The sequence below is a fragment of the Kogia breviceps genome, chromosome 12 (assembly GCF_026419965.1).
Source record: "Kogia breviceps isolate mKogBre1 chromosome 12, mKogBre1 haplotype 1, whole genome shotgun sequence".
NCBI lineage: Eukaryota > Metazoa > Chordata > Mammalia > Artiodactyla > Physeteridae > Kogia > Kogia breviceps.
In genome coordinates this window covers 2808700-2827060 of record NC_081321.1, presented here as the reverse complement: position 1 = coordinate 2827060, position 18361 = coordinate 2808700, and the positions used below count along the sequence as shown (strand labels likewise).

At 56.0% G+C, this 18361-nt stretch overlaps 1 protein-coding gene across 8 annotated transcripts in view; it reads left to right on the top strand.

Annotated features, from left to right (window-relative positions):
• IQSEC3 (IQ motif and Sec7 domain ArfGEF 3) overlaps positions 1-18361 on the top strand; it is a 96528-nt gene that overhangs the window by 19544 nt on the left and 58623 nt on the right. For 5 of the 8 annotated variants that reach the window (XM_067008524.1, XM_067008522.1, XM_067008519.1 and 2 more), the window contains exons 2-3: positions 12448-12531; positions 14177-14272. The exons of 1 other annotated variant lie outside the window; for it this stretch is intronic. In XM_067008524.1, the coding sequence (XP_066864625.1) occupies positions 12448-12531; positions 14177-14272 (180 nt within the window). The remainder of the gene's footprint in view (positions 1-12447; positions 12532-14176; positions 14273-18361) is intronic. 2 more of the 8 variants (XM_067008526.1, XM_059081324.2) reach the window with 1 other exon arrangement.

Sequence of the window (18361 nt, the reverse complement as noted above, 5' to 3'; positions counted from 1 at the left end):
TACCTGTGAAATGGGGGGCAGCATCTCTGCCTCTCCAGTCCGTCGTGTTGTGTGTGTGGCCGTGGGTTCCTGGCGGGCAGTGTGGACACGACGCGTAGACAGACAGGCAGGATGTTGTGCGGCGTCCACCGTCTTCGGGGCGAGGAGGAGAGGCGGTTTTCCTGTTGGGGACGGGATGCCTTGACGCCCTCTTCAGTAAATGTGAAAAGGAGATGGGGTTGCCGTTTGTAGTCTGAATTGGGCGGAAAAATGTGCAAAACCCGCACGTAAGTGAGTCCAAGCCGCTTCCTCTCTCTGCGCAGAGGCCCCTGGTCTGTGCCACGTGAGTAAGGGCCGTGAGCGTGTCCACCTGGCAGGGGCACTGGGGGTGGGAGAGCTGTAGCCATTCCAGTGAAATCAGATTCAGAGACTGGTCTCTCCCTGAGGCGGCTTGCAGTCTAGCGAGGAGGGAAATGCCCGCGGTCCGCAGGTGAGAGCTGTTCTGACCCAGCCCAAGCCCTGGTGTCTGAAAACCACCCCGGGTCGGAAAGCAGCAACAGCGTGTGTCTGCGCAGAAATCTCTTGCCGGGGTGACTCCAGCGCATCGCGGTGGCCGGCCGGGCCTGACTGCCCCGCGAAGTTCACTTTCAGATTCCTCACAAGCACTGCCTGGCCAGCTGCTGTTGGCGTTGGCCCCTTTCCTCTCCACGGACTCCTCCCCGCAGGGTTCCTCGGATCACCACGAAAACCACCGGGCAGACCACTTCCCTGGAAGCCAGGGGCTGGGGTGTTTCAAGAAGGAAGGTTGGGCTGGGAAAAGTTGAGTCAATGAGGAACTGAGCCTGGGGCGCTCCCTGGGGAAAGCTCTGTGAGGGCGGCTCCGGCTCGGGCTCCGGGGAGGAGCCGCGTCCCAGCAGGCTGGCAGGAGATCAAGGCGAAAGGAAGCACCTGCAAGCAGACAGCTCTTCCTGGGAGGCGGTAGAAGATGGCGGGGAGGCAGTTGTAGGGGAAAATCGTGTTTCTAGGGTGAGAGATTTGATGAGCAAAAGCCTGTACCAATGACAAGAGTTGAAGACCAGTGGGGGCTTGGAGAGGAGGGGACACCCCTCTCCTGAGATGGAAGGGAGAGAGGCAAGGGTGGCCGAAAGGGGACATTAATAACAGCTGACACAGGGACTTCCCTGGCGGTCCAGGGGATAAGACTCCACGCTCCCAATGCAGGGGGCCTGGGTTCGATCCCCGGTCAGGGAACTAGATCCCGCGTGCAGGCTGGAACTAAGAGTCCGCATGCCGCAACTGAAAAGGATCCCGCATGCTGCATAAATAAATAAATATTTTTTAAAAGGGGGAAAAAAACCCAGCTGACACTAATTAAGCACTTACTGTGCGCCGAGTTCTATTGTAAGTGCTTTGCGCGTCTTAACTCATTTCACCCTCAAAACGCTTTAGAGAAGTTCCATTGTTAACCCCATTTATAGATGAGGAAACCAAGGCAAGGCTGTAGCGAGGAGTTAGGCAGGGTGACGCAAGGAGCCTTGCTCCAGGCAGTGAGAAAAGGAGGGCCGGGGAGGGCCACCGCTGGGGGGGCGGCCAGCAGCTCCTCTCCAAGACCACTGCAATGATCGGAGAGATGGAGCAGCCTTAGGAATCGCAGGAGGAGGGCTTTTGCTTAGAAGAATACTTTCCCAGTTGTTGTTTCTTTTATACATTTATTTATTTTTGGCTGCACTGGGTCTTCGTTGCTGCGTGTGGGCTTTCCCTAGTTGCCGTGAGCGGGGCCTACTCTTTGTTGCGGCGCGTGGGCTTCTCATCGTGGTGGCTTCTGTTGTTGGGAAGCCTGGGCTCTAGGCGCACGGGCTTCAGTAGTTGTGGCTCGCGGGCTTAGTTGCTCCGCGGCATGTGGGATCTTCCCGGACCAGGGCTCGAACCCGTGTCCCCTGCACTGGCAAGCGGATTCTTAACCACTGTACCACCAAGGAAGTACCTCCCAGTTGGTTTTTAAAACAAGGGAACTGGGCTTCCCTGGTGGCGCAGTGGTTGAGAGTCCGCCTGCCGATGCAGGGGACACGGGTTCGTGCCCCGGTCCGGGAAGATCCCACGTGCCGCGGAGCGGCTGGGCCCGTGAGCCATGGCCGCTGAGCCTGCGCGTCCGGAGCCTGTGCTCCGCAATGGGAGGGGCCACAGCAGTGAGACGCCCGCGTACCGCAAAAAAAATAAAAAATTTAACAAAAAAACAAGGGAACTTATTCCCCCATCCCCCAAATCAAACCCAATGGGCGTCTCTAACACATAATCAGACCAAATCAGAGCTGCACTGGTTGAAGTGGAAGGTCCATGCCCTGCCTTCTCCACTTGCCTCCTGACCTCAGGGTGGGCCCTGGGGCAGCTGGGGTTGGGGGGCGGGCCGAGGCCCCTCAGGGCACAGGAGAGAAGCACAGCGTTTCCACAAGACCCGACTTGTTCATATGAACGTTCAGAGAGCCAGCAGCATGTTTTCAGGGGAAAGCCCTCTGGAAAGGAGAGGCAGGCAGCTCTTTTCTCAGACTCCATAACCCCTATTCCTTGGCGGCAGGGATGTGGGCTAGATGACCTTTAAAGCTACCCGAGAGGAGACCGAGCAGAGGAGGAGAAGCAAAGCCTGGTGAGAGGGAGGCCCATGTGAGCTTTCAGCCTTCGTCAGGCTCGGGGCAGAATACTGGAGCCCGCGGGCCCACCGGACCAGGGTGACATTTCTGCAGCTTTTTGCCCCTGGCTGCTGGGACATCCGTCAACACTTGCCTTATTAAGACCTTTGGAAAGCTTTCTGAGGAGGACTGTGCAGTTGCCGATGGCACCAAGGAACAAAGGAAGTCCACCCCTTCCTCTGCGCCCCCGGGGCCTGCAGGAGGACGTGGGGGGAGGGGGGCGGCTGGGGGGAGGGGGGATGGCGCCTGGTAGGTCTCTGATGGCAGCAGAGCTGGGACTGCAGAGTCCCTCGTGGGCTCAGACTGATATCAGTAATAGTCATTAGAAGATTGTGCATCTGTGCAGGGCTTATTAGGTTTCTCCCAAGGCAGTTTCACATTCAAAGTCTTACCAAATCCCCATAACTCAGTGAGATAAACAGGACAGGGATAAGAGCCTTGTTTACAGCGATTCGACCTTCCCCAGGGCCAGCGGTGTTGAGAGGGGGCTGGGTCTCCAACACCAGCTCCACACTACTGCCCTTCCGGGAACCCTCAGCCCCAGGTCTGGGGCCGGCGTTTCCCCAGCTCTCCCACCCCACCCCCAACTTTCTCATTGTCCTGCTTTCTGGCCCCCTGGACTCCTTTGGCTCCCTTACGAGCCATCTGGTCTCTGAAAATCCAAGCTAGCAGTTGAAGGGAAGGAAAGGAAAAAGTTGGTGTTTTTTCCTGCTGCTTGGACGGGGGTTAATAATTAGGTGATCAGGGGCAATGGAAGGAGGGAAGTTAGAAATTATTCTCAAGACTCTTGATGAAGTATCAAGAAGTGAGAAGGGGGAGAAAATATTTTGGTCTTACAAAAATCAGCCATATTAAGGTGCAATTACACACCAAAATTCTCCCATGTTAAGCATGGAGTTTGATGATTTTTGTCAAATGTCTATAGATGTGTAGCTACTTCTCAAGCTATGGAACATTTCCATCACCCCGATGACCCCTCGTTCCCTTTTCACTTTAATCTCTCCCCTCCCGTGTCACTGAAACTGATCTGCTTTCCGTCACTATTGTTTTGCCTTTTCTAGAGTCTCCTACAAACGGAATCATACATTGTGTGGACTTTTGTGTCTAGTATCCTTCACTTAATATAAGGCTTTTTTGAAATTCATCCACATTGGTACATACATGAGTAAGCTTGTTCCTTTGCATTACTGAACCGTATTCCATTGTATGCATAGACTACAATTTGTTTATCCATGGATATTTAGGGTGGCTGGGTTTTTTTTTTTTTTAACATGAATCTTTAGTTTGTTTGTAATAACTGCCTCTACATGCTTTTAGAACACATGGTCCATATGTGTGCACCATACATCATTTACTCAATTTACTGACAATGCTTGGTGTGCATATATATTTGTGCCCTCCTCGAATTAACTCTGGCCCAACTCCATCCCACTCCTACGCCTCTGGCCGGGCACAGACGCTCACAAAGTGGGAACCACTTTTTTTTTTGCCGCACTTCATGGCATGGTCAGGATCCCAGTTCCTGACCAGAGAGCAAACCCACACCCCCTGCATTGGAAGCAAGGAGTCTTAACCCCTGGACGGCCGGGGACGGCCTGGGAACCACTCATTTGAGTCACACAACTCAAGAAATGAATATTCAAACCCAAACACTTACATGGATGTATAACTTTTTAAAAAAAATTTTATTTATTATCTTTGGCTTCGTTGCTGGGCACAGGCTTTCTCTAGCTGGGCGAGCAGGGGCTACTCTTCATTGTGGTGCGTGGGCTTCTCATGGCGGTGGCTTCTCTTGTTGCAGAGCATGGGCTCTAGTCACACAGGCTTCAGTAGTTGTGGCTCGTGGGCTCAGCAGTTGGGACACATGGGCTCAGTTGCTCCGCGGCATGTGGGATCTTCCCGGACCAGGGATTGAACCCCCGTGGCCCCTGCATTGGCAGGCGGATTCTTTTTTTTTTTTTTTTCTCCTTGGTATGCGGGCCCCTCACCGCCGTGGCCTCTCCCGTTGCGGAGCACGGGCTCCGGATGCGCAGGCTCAGCGGCCACGGCTCACGGGCCCAGCCGCTCCGCGGCACGTGGGATCCTCCCGGACCGGGGCACGAACCCGCATCCCCTGCATCGGCAGGCGGACTCTCAACCACTGCGCCACCAGGGAAGCCCGGCAGGCAGATTCTTAACCACTGCGCCACCAAGGAAGTCCCGGATGTTTAACTTTTTTTACTGTATTTTATTTTATCGTGGTACAAACACTTAATACAAGATCCACCCTCAACAGATTTTGGGGTGTACAATGTAACTGTAGGCACAGTGTTGTATAGCGGGTCTCTAGGACGTATTCATCTTGTGTGATTGGAACTTTATGCTTGTTGACTAGCAATTTCCCATCTCCCTCTCCCCTCCCCCATCCCTGGTAACCACCATTCTGTTCTCTGATTCTGTGAGTTTGACTAGTTTAGGTTCCTAATTTTTATAAATGGGATCATATGTGACATTTGTCTTTCTGTGACTGGCTTATGTTGCTTAGCGTATCTTTAAGGTCCATCCATATGGTCACATAGGGCAGGATTTCTTTCCTTCTTAAGGCTGAGCAGTATTCCACTGCACGTACAGAAGCCATTTTCTTTATTTGTTCATCCATCTTTTAGGTTGTTTGTGAATCTTGGCTATTGTGACTAGTGCTGCGCTGGATACTGGAGTGCTAATATCTCTTCAAGATTCTGATTTCAATTCTTTTGGATAAATACCCAGGAGGAAGGTTTCTGGATCGTGTGGTAGTTCTGTTTTTTTTGTTGTTGTTGTTTGTTTTTGTGGCACGCGGGCCTCTCACTGCTGTGGCCTCTCCCATTGCGGAGCACAGGCTCCGGACGCGCAGGCTCAGCGGCCACGGCTCACGGGCCCAGCCGCTCCGCGGCACGTGGGATCCTCCCGGACCGGGGCACGAAGCCGTGTCCCCTGCATCGGCGGGCGGATTCTCAACCACTGCGCCACCAGGGAAGCCCGGTAGTTCTGTTTTTAATATCCTGAGAAACCTCCACTCCGTTTTCCGTAGCACCATTTTGCGTTCCCACCAACTGTGCACAAGGCTTCCAGTTTCTCCAAATCCTTCCCAACCCTTGTTGTTTTTGTTTTTTGTGAAAACAGACATCCGAACAGGTGTAAGGTGACATCTCATCGTGGTTTCGATTTGCATTTTCCTGGTAATTAGTGACTTTGAGCATCTTTTCATATACTTCTTGGCCATTTGTATAAGAGTTTAAAGAGACACTCTCTAAAGAGTTTGTTCAAGTTTTTAGCCCACTTTTAATTGAGTTATTAGGTTTTGCTGCTATTGAGTTGTAGGAGTTCCTCTTGTATTTTGGAAATGAACTGCTTATCAGACATATGGTTTGCGAGTATTTTCTCCCATTCTGTAGGTTGCGTTTTCACTTTGTTGATTGTTTTCTCGGCTGTGCAGGAGTTTCTTTGGATTAATGTAGAGTCCCACTTGTGTCTATTTTTACTTTTGTTGCCTGTGGTTTTGGTGTCATATACCGTGAAATCATTGGCAAGACCAATGTCATAAAGATTTCCCCCTGTTTTCTTCTAGGAGTTTGAGTTTCAGATCTTATGTTTAAGTCTTTCATCCATTCTGAGTTGATTTTGTGTACGGTGTAAGATACGGGTCCACGTTCATTCTTTGGCATGAGGATATCCAATTTTCCCTAACACCGTTTGCTGAAGAGACTATCTTTCCCCATTGTTCATTCTTGGCAAACTTGTCCAAGATTGATTGACAGTATATGTGTAGAGTTGCCAGCTTCTTACTGCTGGGAACATTTGCAGCTATGAATCGTTTTGTGTCAATATATGTTCTTATCTATCCTGGGTAAATACCTAGGCATGCAATTACAGGAGCAAATAGTAAGTGTATGTTTAACTTTATAAGCAACTGCCAGAGTGCTTTCCCAAGGGTTGCACCATTTTACATCCCCACCAAAAGCGTGAGAGTTCCAGGTGCTTCACACTCTCCTCAGCACTTGGTATTGTCAGACTTTTACATTTAGTCATCCTAGCGGGTGTGGCGTGGTGTCGCATCGTGCTTTTAATTTGCATTTCCCTAATGACTAGTGATATCACTAGTGTATTTTCTTCGGTGAAGTATCTGTTCAAATCTTTTGCGCATTTTCCTATAAAGCCGTTCATCTTTAAATTATGAGTTGAAGGAATTATTCATTTTTCTTAAGAGTATCTTTCAAAGAGAAAATTTCTTTTTATTTTGATGAAGTCTCATTTATCAACTTTTTTCTTTTATGGTTTGTGCTTTTTGTGTCATATCTAGGAAATCCCTGTGTCCTCTAAGTCACAGATTTTCTCCTATGTTTTCTTTGAGAAATTTTATACTTTTATCTGTTGTTTTAGGTCTATGATCTATTTTGTATTAATTTTTATATATGGTGCAAGTTATGAATTGAAGTCCATTTTTTGCATATGGATATTCAATTGTTTTAGCGCCATCTGTTAAAAAAAATTAGTATCCCTCACTGAATTATCTTGGTACTTTTACCACAAATCAATTTACCAAGAATCAACTGATGCTTGAATCTATTTCTAGCCTCTCTGTTTGGTTCAATCAATCTGTATGTCTCTCCTTATGCCAACATCAAATTCTCTTAATTTGGGCCGCTTTATTTTAAGTCTTGAAAGCACACAGTGTATGTTCTATAACTTGTTCTTGTTTCGCAGAGTGGTTGTGACTATGCAGCCTCTCCCACCCCCCATGAATAGGAGTGACTTCTGAGAAAATGAGGTCAGCTTTTCCTCCTATTACTATGTTTAGATAGAGAAGGCTTCCTGGAGGAGGTGATAATGTTAAGACAAGGGGGAGGTGGGAGGAGCCCAGTCTCCAGGCTCTACCGGCACAGGTGACAGGGGCGCCAGGACGGGTCGGGGCGAGGAAGGTGCCGGGAATGACTTTATGATTTCTCCCTTTTGCTGAAGCTCAAGACAGCTCTGTCGGAGACGTTCCCTGGCAGTTTCCTTCCAGAGGCTGGGGGTTAGAGCTGCTGTCTTCAGCTTGGTGAAGGGAAGGGGGTCCTCCTTCAAAGCTGTCCCACTGGGATCCTGGCTTCTCCTCCTCAGTCCTCCTGCTGGGCGCCCCCTCCTCCATCCTCCGCCACTTCACCCATTGCCTCACCGCACGCCTCATCAGTTCCTCTCAACTACTCAGCTGTGCTGATGGCCGAGCACTGGAATCCTGAGTCTCAAACCAGATAGAGACGTGGGAAATCGTAGGTGCACAGCCGCCCGCGGCTCGGAGCCTGGCCTGGCTACCACCTCATTAGCCCCTGGCAGTTCTTGGTGCTTCTCCGTCCAGCCAGCTGGCCTCTGGGGTCTCTGCTCTTCCCCAGGCGGCACCACCACTCTCTTCTCCACTTCCTGGCTCTTTCAGACTAAGAAACGGGGTCCTCGTCCAGAGGAAGCCCAGCTTCTCCTCTTCCTGCAGGCCCACGTTGACTCCTCGGAAGACCCTTAACCCCCGTCTTGCTTGGGTGATGCCCTGAGACGCCCCGACGGCCCGCTCCTCTCATCCCCTGAGAACTCCGTGCTCCTTCCCAGCCCAGCCTGGCAGCGAGACCAGGGATAAGCCGCACAGTGAGACCCTCACGCTGGGTCCGGACTGCCCGCTCTAGGGTCACCACATCCACCCGCTATCCAGCCACCGCATTAGCACTCCTCAGCTTGGGGCACCTGGGATTACAAACCTAACCTGAGAAATAAGCTTTCAGGCTGGATACCATCCGCCTCCCTCCTTTGGAATTCCAAGAGCCCAGGACTGAGAATGGGTTTTGTGCTCTTTTCTTTCAGAGGGGCCCCCTTCCATTAGCCAGCTTGCTGGGGCCGCTCAGTTCCAGGTCTCCGGGGGCCACCGCCTCAGGCTGCGAACTGCACAGACCGCGAGGTGAATGGAGCGGCGTGGCGGCTCCGGGAAAGCCCCTCCCGGGCTCCTGCTCTGGGCCGGGTCGGGGGCTGTAGGATTCCAAGGTCTGGCTCACATTCCTGGTGCACCTTGAAGGGTCCCCCTCACCCCAAAGCGCAGCGGTTGCACTCAGGCCTGTGAGCAAGGCTTTCCTCCTTTCTTTACTTCCGCAGCAGCCAGGGGAAGCAGGCCTGCCTCCTAGCTCGTCCGCCTCAACGCCCAGCGTCTTCGGGATTTGCTCCACCCGCTGAGCCCGTTTCCGCCACGATGAAATGGGGATGCAGGGATGTCGCAGGTTGCCATGTGCCCTGTGTGGTGAATTAGGTGCCAAGGGCAGAGGTCTGAGAAGCAGGTTCTGAGAGCAGCAGGCTCTCGCTACGTGGAGGGGACGTTTTCTGCCTCTTGGCGCTCACAGAACGCAGCACTGGCTGACCTCAGGCATGCAGAGAGCACCCTTCGTGGAAGAAAAATTCTTCCTTTCTTTCTGTCACTTGAGCCGATGAAATTAAAGCCGGGTCGGAAAAGCGAATGAATAAAACGTTCGCTCGTGTGACCCTCACCTTTATGATGTGCTTGTACGTTCACTGCTGTATCCGCTCCCCTAAAAGCCCTGCCGAGGGAAGGATTTACTATTGTCCTAGTTTTACTGGTGAGAAAGCTGAGGGTCCGGGAGATAAAGGACTTGACGAACCTACCCAGGGGTTGCGATCCGCTTGTGGAGGGCTGATGAACCCAGCACAGATCCCAGCACCTTATCGGGGCTGGGTTGGGGGCGAGGCCTCAGGCCAGCTCTCCTGGGTTCTGTGGACAGGCCCCCGGCCTCACATCTGGACAGGCCGTGATGGGTGGTGCCGCCCCAGGGACCCTGTCTCGTCCCTCCTGCCCCCCACTTCCCTTCTCAGCCTCCGGTGCCCGGTGGTCTGGTGTCTCTGGTATGGAGGCAGCGCTCCCAGGGAAGGCGGGAAGAGAGGGAGGCAGAGAGGAGGGGCTGTGACCTGCAGGCCAGGGATTCAGAGATCAGCTCAAGTGCGGTGGCAGAACAAGCCTCAGACTTGGGCAGCGATGGACACACAGGGAGACGATCCCCCTGCCCATGTCCTCATTACGGCCGGAAAAAGTTCCAGCTTCATCGTTGGTCGGTGGGGGTGCTCTCTTTGCGGGGGGGGGGGGGGGGTGCTCCCGGAGGCGAGGGACGCTCCTTTGCTCGCTCAGGCACCGAGTACCAGCGGGGTGTGCCCGGCGCTGGGCTAAGCAGCGGGGACTCCCGGCCAGGGCGTGGGGCCTGGACGTGAGGGTCCACTGGCCATAAGCCTTACAAAGTAGAGTAATGGGCACAATCCTTGAAACCTGCCTGCCTGGGCTTTAGGCTCTCCTGCTAACTAGCTGTGTGACCTTGGGCAAGTCACTTACATCCTCTGAGCGCTGGTTTTCTCATTTGTATAAAAGAGGATGATAACACAGACCATGACGAGTTGTCATAAGAAACAGGCTTGTGTTGAATGCTTGAGAGTTCATCTGTGGTTCACAGACTCCCCCGGCCTCCGCTTCCTCATTTGGAGACTGAGGAGGAAGTTTTGTTGGATGCTGTTTTGTGAGTTTTAACAAAGTAACACATGGAGAGTGCTTAGAACAGTACATGCTACAGAGTAAACACTATAAAGTGCTGAAATATGATTATTAGTATTTTGCTGCCCCGATTTTGTCACCTATCATCTGTTTATCCGTCTATCTATCCATCCATCCGTCCATCCATCTCTATCTATCTATCTCTAGCCCTTATTTGTACTTTACTAGCTTTTCCACCAATATCCTCCTTCTGTCCCAGGATCCCACCAAAGGCACCACATGGCAGTTAGTTAGCACGTCTCAGTTTTCTCTGGTCTGTGACAGTTTCTGTCTCTTTGTGTATTTCAAGACCTTGACAGTTTTGAGGACGACTGGTCAGATATTTTGTAGAATGCCTCGATTTGGGTGTGTCTGACGCTCTCCCACGTCTGGAATGGGCTATAAGTTTGGGGGAAGGACACCACAGAGGTGACGTGCCTTCCCATCACTTCTCCACTTTTTTCTTCCAATTTTATCTCTAACGGGAGTGAATTCTTGGGGTTCCTCTGTGTGGGTTCTCCTCTGACGTGGAGGGAAGTCTGGGGCTGACTTAAGCTAAGACCTGCCCAGATCAGGCACTTGGACGGTGACCTTGGGCAGGGCAGGGGGCCAGGGTGGTCAGAGGTGGGTAGCATGAAATTAACCCCAGAAGGAGGCACCGAGGGGGGTGTCTGTTGGGAAGCCCCTGGCCCAGGCTGAGGAGGCCCATGGGCAGGAGGTGGATAGAGAGGAAACAGGGGAGGAGCTGAAGGCAAACTCCTCCTCCCAGCCGGACTGTCCTGAGGACCCCATCAGCAGGAACCCCAAAAGAGCCTGTGACCCCAACACAGTGCCAGCCCGAGCCTGACGTGTGCAAGGACTTGCAGACGTCTGGGCTTACGTCTCCTATCGCACGTGCCAATGCAGCCGCGTGTGGAGACCTGGGAGGACCCCGTGGAGCCTGTCTCAATGCCCCTCAGGGGAGCGGCTCTCAGCCCTGCGAGGGTGATCAGAACAGAGCCCTGTCGGGTCTGGCTGTCTCCGACTTCATGATGGCGACTGCTTGCCAAAGGGGAGAAGGCCGGAGGTCAGCATAACTTTATCCAAAAGTAATTTCAGGGGCGTTCTCCGGCGGTCCAGTGGTTAGGACTCGGCCCTCTCACTGCCAGGGCCCGGGTTCAATCCCTGGGTGGGGAGCTAAGATTCCACAAGCCGCACCGCACAGCCAGAAAAACAAAAACAACACAACAACAAAAATAATTTCAGTGTTAAGTCTCAAGGTGGCTCAAGACAGGTATTAGAATCCCAGCCTCGCAGCAACGGAAGGACCTTGGAAATTGTGTAGTCGAACGGCTCTCGATTCTGGCTGCCCTTAGAAAATCACCTGGGAGCTTATAAAATGTCCTGCTGCCCCTGACCCAGACCAGCCCAAGTGAATCCGTAGTTTAAAAAATCTCCTGGAGAGGGCTTACCTGGTGGCGCAGTGGTGGAGAGTCCGCCTGCCGATGCAGGGGACGCGGGTTCGTGCCCCGGCCCGGGAGGATCCCACGTGCCGCAGAGCGGCTGGGCCCGTGAGCCGTGGCCGCTGGGCCTGCGCGTCCGGAGCCTGTGCTCCGCGACGGGAGAGGCTGCAGTAATGAGAGGCCCGCGTACCGCAAGAAAAAAAAAAAAAAAAGCTCCTGGAGAGATTAGTAAGCAGCTGGGGCTGGGAACCACTCCTGTGGTTCATTAGTAAATTAGCTGAAACCCAGGAAAGGTGAACCAGGTATCGCAACCCCAGCCACCTGTAGCGGTGGCCCCAGAACCCGGATCTCCACCTTCCGGTCGGCTTTTTCATCCGCATCAGACAAATCTCTCATCAAGCCGGCACCTCCAAAGCCCCTATGAGTGCTTTGCATCTTTGCCTATGATTAGCTCTAAAATGTTCACTGCATGCAATTCTGTGCATCTTGGATGAATGGACCTTAGTGGGGGAAAGGGTTATAGAGGGCTCACCGTGATCATGACAGAAGATACAGTCAAATAAATGTTACGTCACACGGAGGAGCCTACTGCAGGGATCGGGGCGCAGAAGTAGAAGAGGTCAGGGGGCTGCAAACAGGAGGCGGTGTTTGCATTGACTCAGCGCTGCGCGTCCTCCCCCCTGGGTAGTGTCTGGGATCTCGGTGTTCCCCAGGGGCGAGGTGTTGGGGCAGGAGCGCCTTGGGGTCCGAGGGCGCTGACCTTCCTCTGCTCTGCCCTCAGGAGCGAGACGGCGCTGCACCAGTTCTGCTGCCCAGCCGCCGACGCCGAGCGGAAGCCCGCCCGCTCCGACCTGGCCTCCCACAGGTGGGAACAATTGCCGGACGGCCCTCCCTCCCCCACCCCCACTGCCCTTCCCCCGCCAAGCAGCGCGCGCACCGGGGCCCCCACTCGGCCTCCTCCTCCCGAGTCAGTCTCGAGGTTTTCTTGTTTGTTCTTACCTCCTCCCTGATATTTCCATCTCTCCGTCCGTCCTGCGGAGCCCAGATGAGCAGTTCCCAATGTGTAGGTCGTGATACTCTGCTGTGCAAATCCCAAACCTAGGCTCCTTCCCGCTGACCAGCCTGTAAAAAATTCACCTTGTTAAACGTCAGGGGCAATTGGCTTGATTATATCTATACGTCTCACGTGGTGGGTTGTCTGGCACCCCAAGGTGCCCCACCAACGATGGTACCCATCCCGCCTCTCGTATCCAAGGTTTGCATTTTTCTCTCTAATCTGTCTCCTTCCACAAAGGAGCCGAGGTAACTTTGGTTTGAAGGTTTCTCATACTCCACTGCGTTTGTCGACCACCTGGGAAGGGGAGGCCCACTGAGAAGTCAGGCCTGCAGTCCCGTCCCAGGACAGGCTCTCCTCCGTGCCCTGTTCTGCATCACTAGCCTCTCCTTCCCCCGCGGGCTCTCTCCATCACTTTCGTTCTTCCTCTCCCCTCCATCATCCCCCCCCCCCCGTGACCCTCCACCTCCTGTCCTCCCCTGCATCAGCGTCCTCTCCCCGCCCCCCCCCCCCCCCCGTCTCGACCCGGAGCTGCCCCCTCTGTACTGGTCCCACTTTGTCCTCTTTCCCCCACGTTTTCCATCTCCGTTCAGTGCATTTCTCTTTTCTTTCCTTGTTCTTTACTTCCCTGGGGGTCTGAAACGCACCCATCTGCAGTCTCCTCTTGTGGGAATGAACTTGGGCAAGTTCCTGGGTTGCCCTGGACCCCACTTTCCCCATCTGTGCGACGAAGGGGCTGGTCTATGTAGGGGGCACCACGGCTTCCCATCTCATCGAGGCTTCTGGGCCGCCCGGAGCCTGGACGGGCTTTGGGACCCGTCTCACGGGAGGGCAGCAGGAGGTTCAGAGCCGCAAGCACCCGGGGCCACCTCCGGGTTTAAGCCTCAGGGATCCCGTGAGCCCCTCACTCCTTGGGAAGTAACTGGGCTGTCCTCAGGGATGGTGGCCGGTGGGCTGGGGGTGGAAACCCCCCCCCCCCAAAGGCGCCGCTGCTTGTTTTCCCTCAAAGGGAGTCCGGGCGGGTTGGGAGAGGCCGGGCTCTGGGGAGGGAATGGTGGGAGTTGAGCCAAAATAAGGGGCCCAGCCTGGGAATCCAGGCCTGCAGGAGGCACGGCCACACCGGGGGACAGAAGGCGAGGGGAGGGCCCGTGCTGTGCCGACGCCCAGAGGCCTCGGGGCCGAGCTCTGTGCCCAGGACCTAAGGAGGGGGAGGCCACCTGGGTCTCGAGGGGCTCCCCATCCAGGGGCATGCGATGCCCCCAAGTTGAAAATGGCCCTCCTGGAAACTGGGAGGAAGAAGAGAAACGGGAGAAAGAGGCGGTGGGAGAGGAAGGAAAGAGGGTAGGGAGTGAGCGGCCCAGGCGAATGGGGAGAAAGGGGGGGGGGGGCGTCCCGCGAGCGGCCACTGTCAGACACAGGAGAGTCTTCTTGCTGGAAACGTACTCCTCCTCGGCAGGGAGGAGAAGAGAGGGGCCGTCTGCTCTGTCCCCCGCCCAGCAGGCCGACCCAGTGCCGTCCACCTCCGTTGCTGCCACCCAAGCACCGGCATCAGGTGAGGGTGGATAGCAGGGCGCCCCCAAAAGATGCTGGCGCCGGGCAGGCGCTGGGGGCGGAAATCCTCCCCTGGGTCTCCCACGCCCCTCCCCCTCCCTCCCGCGCACCCCTCCCTCTTTTTCTCCAGCTGCCTGGCCTGCTACCCCGAAGCCGGAGGCGGTGTCCCGGGGCGGGGCGGGGTGCTGCCCCTTCATGGGGGCCGGGGGCCAGGGGAACAGGCTTCTTATACATCTATTATCAGCGTCCCACGGCGGGGCGGGGGGCGGCGATGCCGGGGGCGGCGATGCCGGGAGGGAGGGTGGAAGGTGGGAGGTTCTCTTGGTCCCCGAGGGCCTGTGACACTGCCCGCGGCTGCCCTCCGTCTACGCGGTCCAGACCCTCAGTCGCTGTCTGCTCCTGTTCCCAGTTATCCCCGTCGTCCCATTTGTCTGGCTTGTGGTTTCCTGGAGTGTGTTTCTGTCTGTCTGTCTGTCCGTCTGTCTGATGTCAGCGTCTCAGCTTCTCTGGGAGGAGCCCCCCGGGTGCCTTCGGACGTCCAGGAGGCTGCGTGTCAGTCAGTCAGTCTGTTCTTGGCTTCCTGGGGGGATTCCACCCCCAGATAAGTTTTCTCCCTTCAGACTCCCCACATCTCTGTTCCAACCTTATCCGAGACCTTCCCAGCCCCTCCCTTCCCTTTGACCAGGGGTCCCTCCCCACACCCCGCCCGGAGTTGCTCTAAGGAGGTGCCGAGGTCAGAGGCCTTGTGTGCGGTGAGAGCGCACGGTGGCTGGGTCGCCAGGCCCTCAGGGCCGCGCTGGGGGGACCCTGGGCTGGGCTCTGAGCCGAGCCAGCCCCTCCCCCTGCTCAGCCTGGGTTCCCACCGGCTCAGCAGGGCCCCGGCCGAGATGGCCTCCTCTGGGGTTTCCAGGGATAAGCCAGGTGGTCTCTACAGGGGCCCAGTAAGGACTCCACGCCATCGGTCAGAGCTCAGGGTCGGGGTCTTGGGTGTGTGAGCGCAGGGCTGGCCACCCCCCTCCTCTGCACGTGGCCGACAGTGACCCAGGTCAGCAGAGCCGGAGGTGCCACGCCCTCCCTGTCCCCGCCCCACAAGCTGTGGGGCCGAACAAGAGGCCCCTCCCTGAGCCGCTGGCCTCGCCCCCCGGCGGGTGACGGCCCATCACCCCTAGCGCCTCTGATCAGAGGCACAAAGACGAGCTGCTGCAGCCTGAGGGAGACCCTCGGCCCAGGGGAGACCTGGGGGTCCAGGAGAGACCCTAGCCCCTCCCAAAGCCCCAGTCCTGGGGGTGTGTCTGTGTGGGAGGGTCTAGGGCGGCCTTCCCCAGCTACCCAGAGGGCAGCCCTGGGGGATGGGGTCAGGAGAAACTCCATCTTGGGATACGGAGCCTGCGGGGACCGATGCTTCCAGAAGTGGGAAGACTGGGAGGCCGAGGGATGGCGCAGTTGGCCAAGGGTTGGGTGCAGTGGCGCGGTTCTGGGCTCGGCGAGGTCTCTGCGGCTGCACCACCCGTGCATTGCCTCGGGCACACGGCCCATGCTTCCCAGGTGACAGGCCCTCGGGTGAGAGCAGCCTCCGGCGGAGGGGGGGGGACCGCGAGTGGAGTGCGTGCCTACCACGTCCCCCGCAGCCACTGAATAGGCCAGTAATCACAGCCCGCTTTCCATCCCCGGGCTCTCCTCCCTCTGGGGCTCTCAGTGACGTCGTCGGGAACACTGACCCTGGAGCTGGCCGCTGCGTCCCACATCTAGAGAAATAGTGGCCCATTTGTCTCCGTGGGTGGCAGTGGGGCCTGAGAGGAGGAAGACTGGCTTCTGTTAGAGTGACGACAGGATGTGGCGGCGGAGGAGGGGTCAGGAGGGGGGCCGCTGGGCAGGAAACGGAACCACCCCCAGCCCTGGGGAGGGGGAGGGTCTGGGGGGCACGCTGCGTGTCGGGTCCTCCCGCTAGGATGGAAGAGGCACTAGTATTACGGAACGTGCCAGGGGCATGGCACAGAAGCACTCAGTACTTTATCTCGCGTCACTCCGTGTGACAGCGCTGTGGCCATTGGCAGATGAGGACTGGAGGGTGGAGAGAAGTTTGGGGTCTTTGCAGAGGGACCCCTGCCAACTAGTTTTGGAGCCGGAAGGTCCTCCCAGGCCGAAGTCGGACAGGCAGCCGCTTCCCACGGAGCTGCCGCTAGGATTTTCTTTAGGAGCATAGGAGGGACCCTTCCAGCCGTTCCGTTGGATCCTAAATAACATCTATTTCCTCTGATTATAAGTTATACTTGCTAGTTGTTGGAAATGCAGAAAATGCAGAAGTAGAAAGAAGAAAATAAAAATGGAAGGCAGTCATAGAGAATGAACCGCTGTTAATATAGTAGTGTGCAACCTGCCGGGGTTTCTTTTCCTAGGCTGGGTTTTACATTTTCCCCGCAGGAGAGGAAACACGGTTTTGTAGCCTGTCCTTGCCACGCAGGGCACCGCAGCCAAGGAGAGCCCGCAGCCCTGACCAGTCCCTCCTGGTGCCCCTGCCCCCATCACCTGCCAACCAGCCAGGCCGTGGCCCCTGCTTGGGACCCCTGAGGAGGGGACCCCCAGCCAGGAGTGGTGTTGCAGGGAGAGCCCTGCGTCAGCAACCACCGCATCTTGTCTCTCCCCAGCGGCCGGAGGCCTCATCAATGGATGAGCCGGAGTTTACTCAGGGATCACAGAGCAATTAAATTCTCCAATCGATACAGTTTAGGCTTCAAACAGCTGGGCTCGGGGGCCACTGAGTCCTGTGCCGGCTGTATTAGTCGCATCCAGGCTCCAAGGCTGCCGGGAGCCCTGCCCCACCCCCTGCGGAAGTGGGTCACTCTGGGGCTGCAGAACTGCCTGCTCTTCCCCAGAGAAGCACGGAAGGGCCTCAGCTTCCCTCGTGGCCCTGGGTGGAGGCAGGGCAGGGGTGGAAGCAGGCCCACGCGGCCTGCCCGGCCCCCAGTCTCTGGGGTCCTTGCATCTTCACCCCAGGAGGGCCACTTGCAGCAGAAGGGCCAGGGGACAGCTGTCCGGTCTCCGAGGAGACCAGAGATTCGTTTCCAGAGGTCTTTGCAGGGGTTGGGGTCCTGCACCCCGAGCCAGGGCTGTGAAGACCCCCAGGGTGCGCTGCCCTGGAGTGGAACCCAGGAGGGAGCCCTGGGGGTTGAGGACCACCGTCCGGGATGGGCGCGGCAACCTGCCTTCAGCGCAGAGCAGCGGGCGTGGGGAGAGGCAGCTCCTCCTTCTTTGGGCTTTGTGAGCTCCCTGTCCTCTGAGGGTCCCCGTGTCGTCACGGCACAGTCCTGCCCGGCTGGCTCCACACCAGAGGGTGACCTCAACGGAGGTGGCAGGGGAATTGGGTCTTGGAGCTAGGGAAGTCTGTCCCCCGTCACTTTACCCCTCTGTGCTCTTTGCCCGACCTGTGTCTTCCCTGCCAGTCCCTGGAGACACAAAAGACAAAACAGATGCTTTCTGGGTGGGGACGTCCCCCTGACTCAAGGGGCAGCAGGAAAGCTCTGTCCTGAGCTGCTGTCTGCCGTTCTGCTCTGTGGGACGTGGGACTCACGTCTGGAACAATCTCCCGTATGCTTTCCTCCCAGGCCTGGCCATCCTCTGAGATGGTCTCTCCCAGGACCTAGGTGGTCACCAGAGGTACTCAGGAAACGCCCCTGCCCAGGGGGCGGGGCCTGGGCCGCCATGTGAGCCGGGCCAGGCTGGGCCCGCCTCCAGACAGCCCGCTTCCTGTCCTCGGTGTGTTTGGAACAGGTTAGAGAATCTCTCCTCCCTCGGTGTTTCTATTCTGTGTCCCTGCACCCACAAAAGGGAAGGAGAATGCTAGCTGTCATGTGCTGAGCGCTTGCTGTGTGCAATAGATATGGGTATTATTTAATTCTCACTGAAAACTCATAAAATGTTGTTATTCCATGTTACACACAAGGAAGCTGAGGCTCAGAGGTGATGAATGACTTGTCCACGGGCCGTAAACCTGGAAAATGGTACAGCTGGGACTTGAACCGCGTCTGTTAAGGCTTCTATCACTGGAGACAAAAGAAGGGAGGGGTTCGCTGGCGCAGGAAGTGAAGTGTGG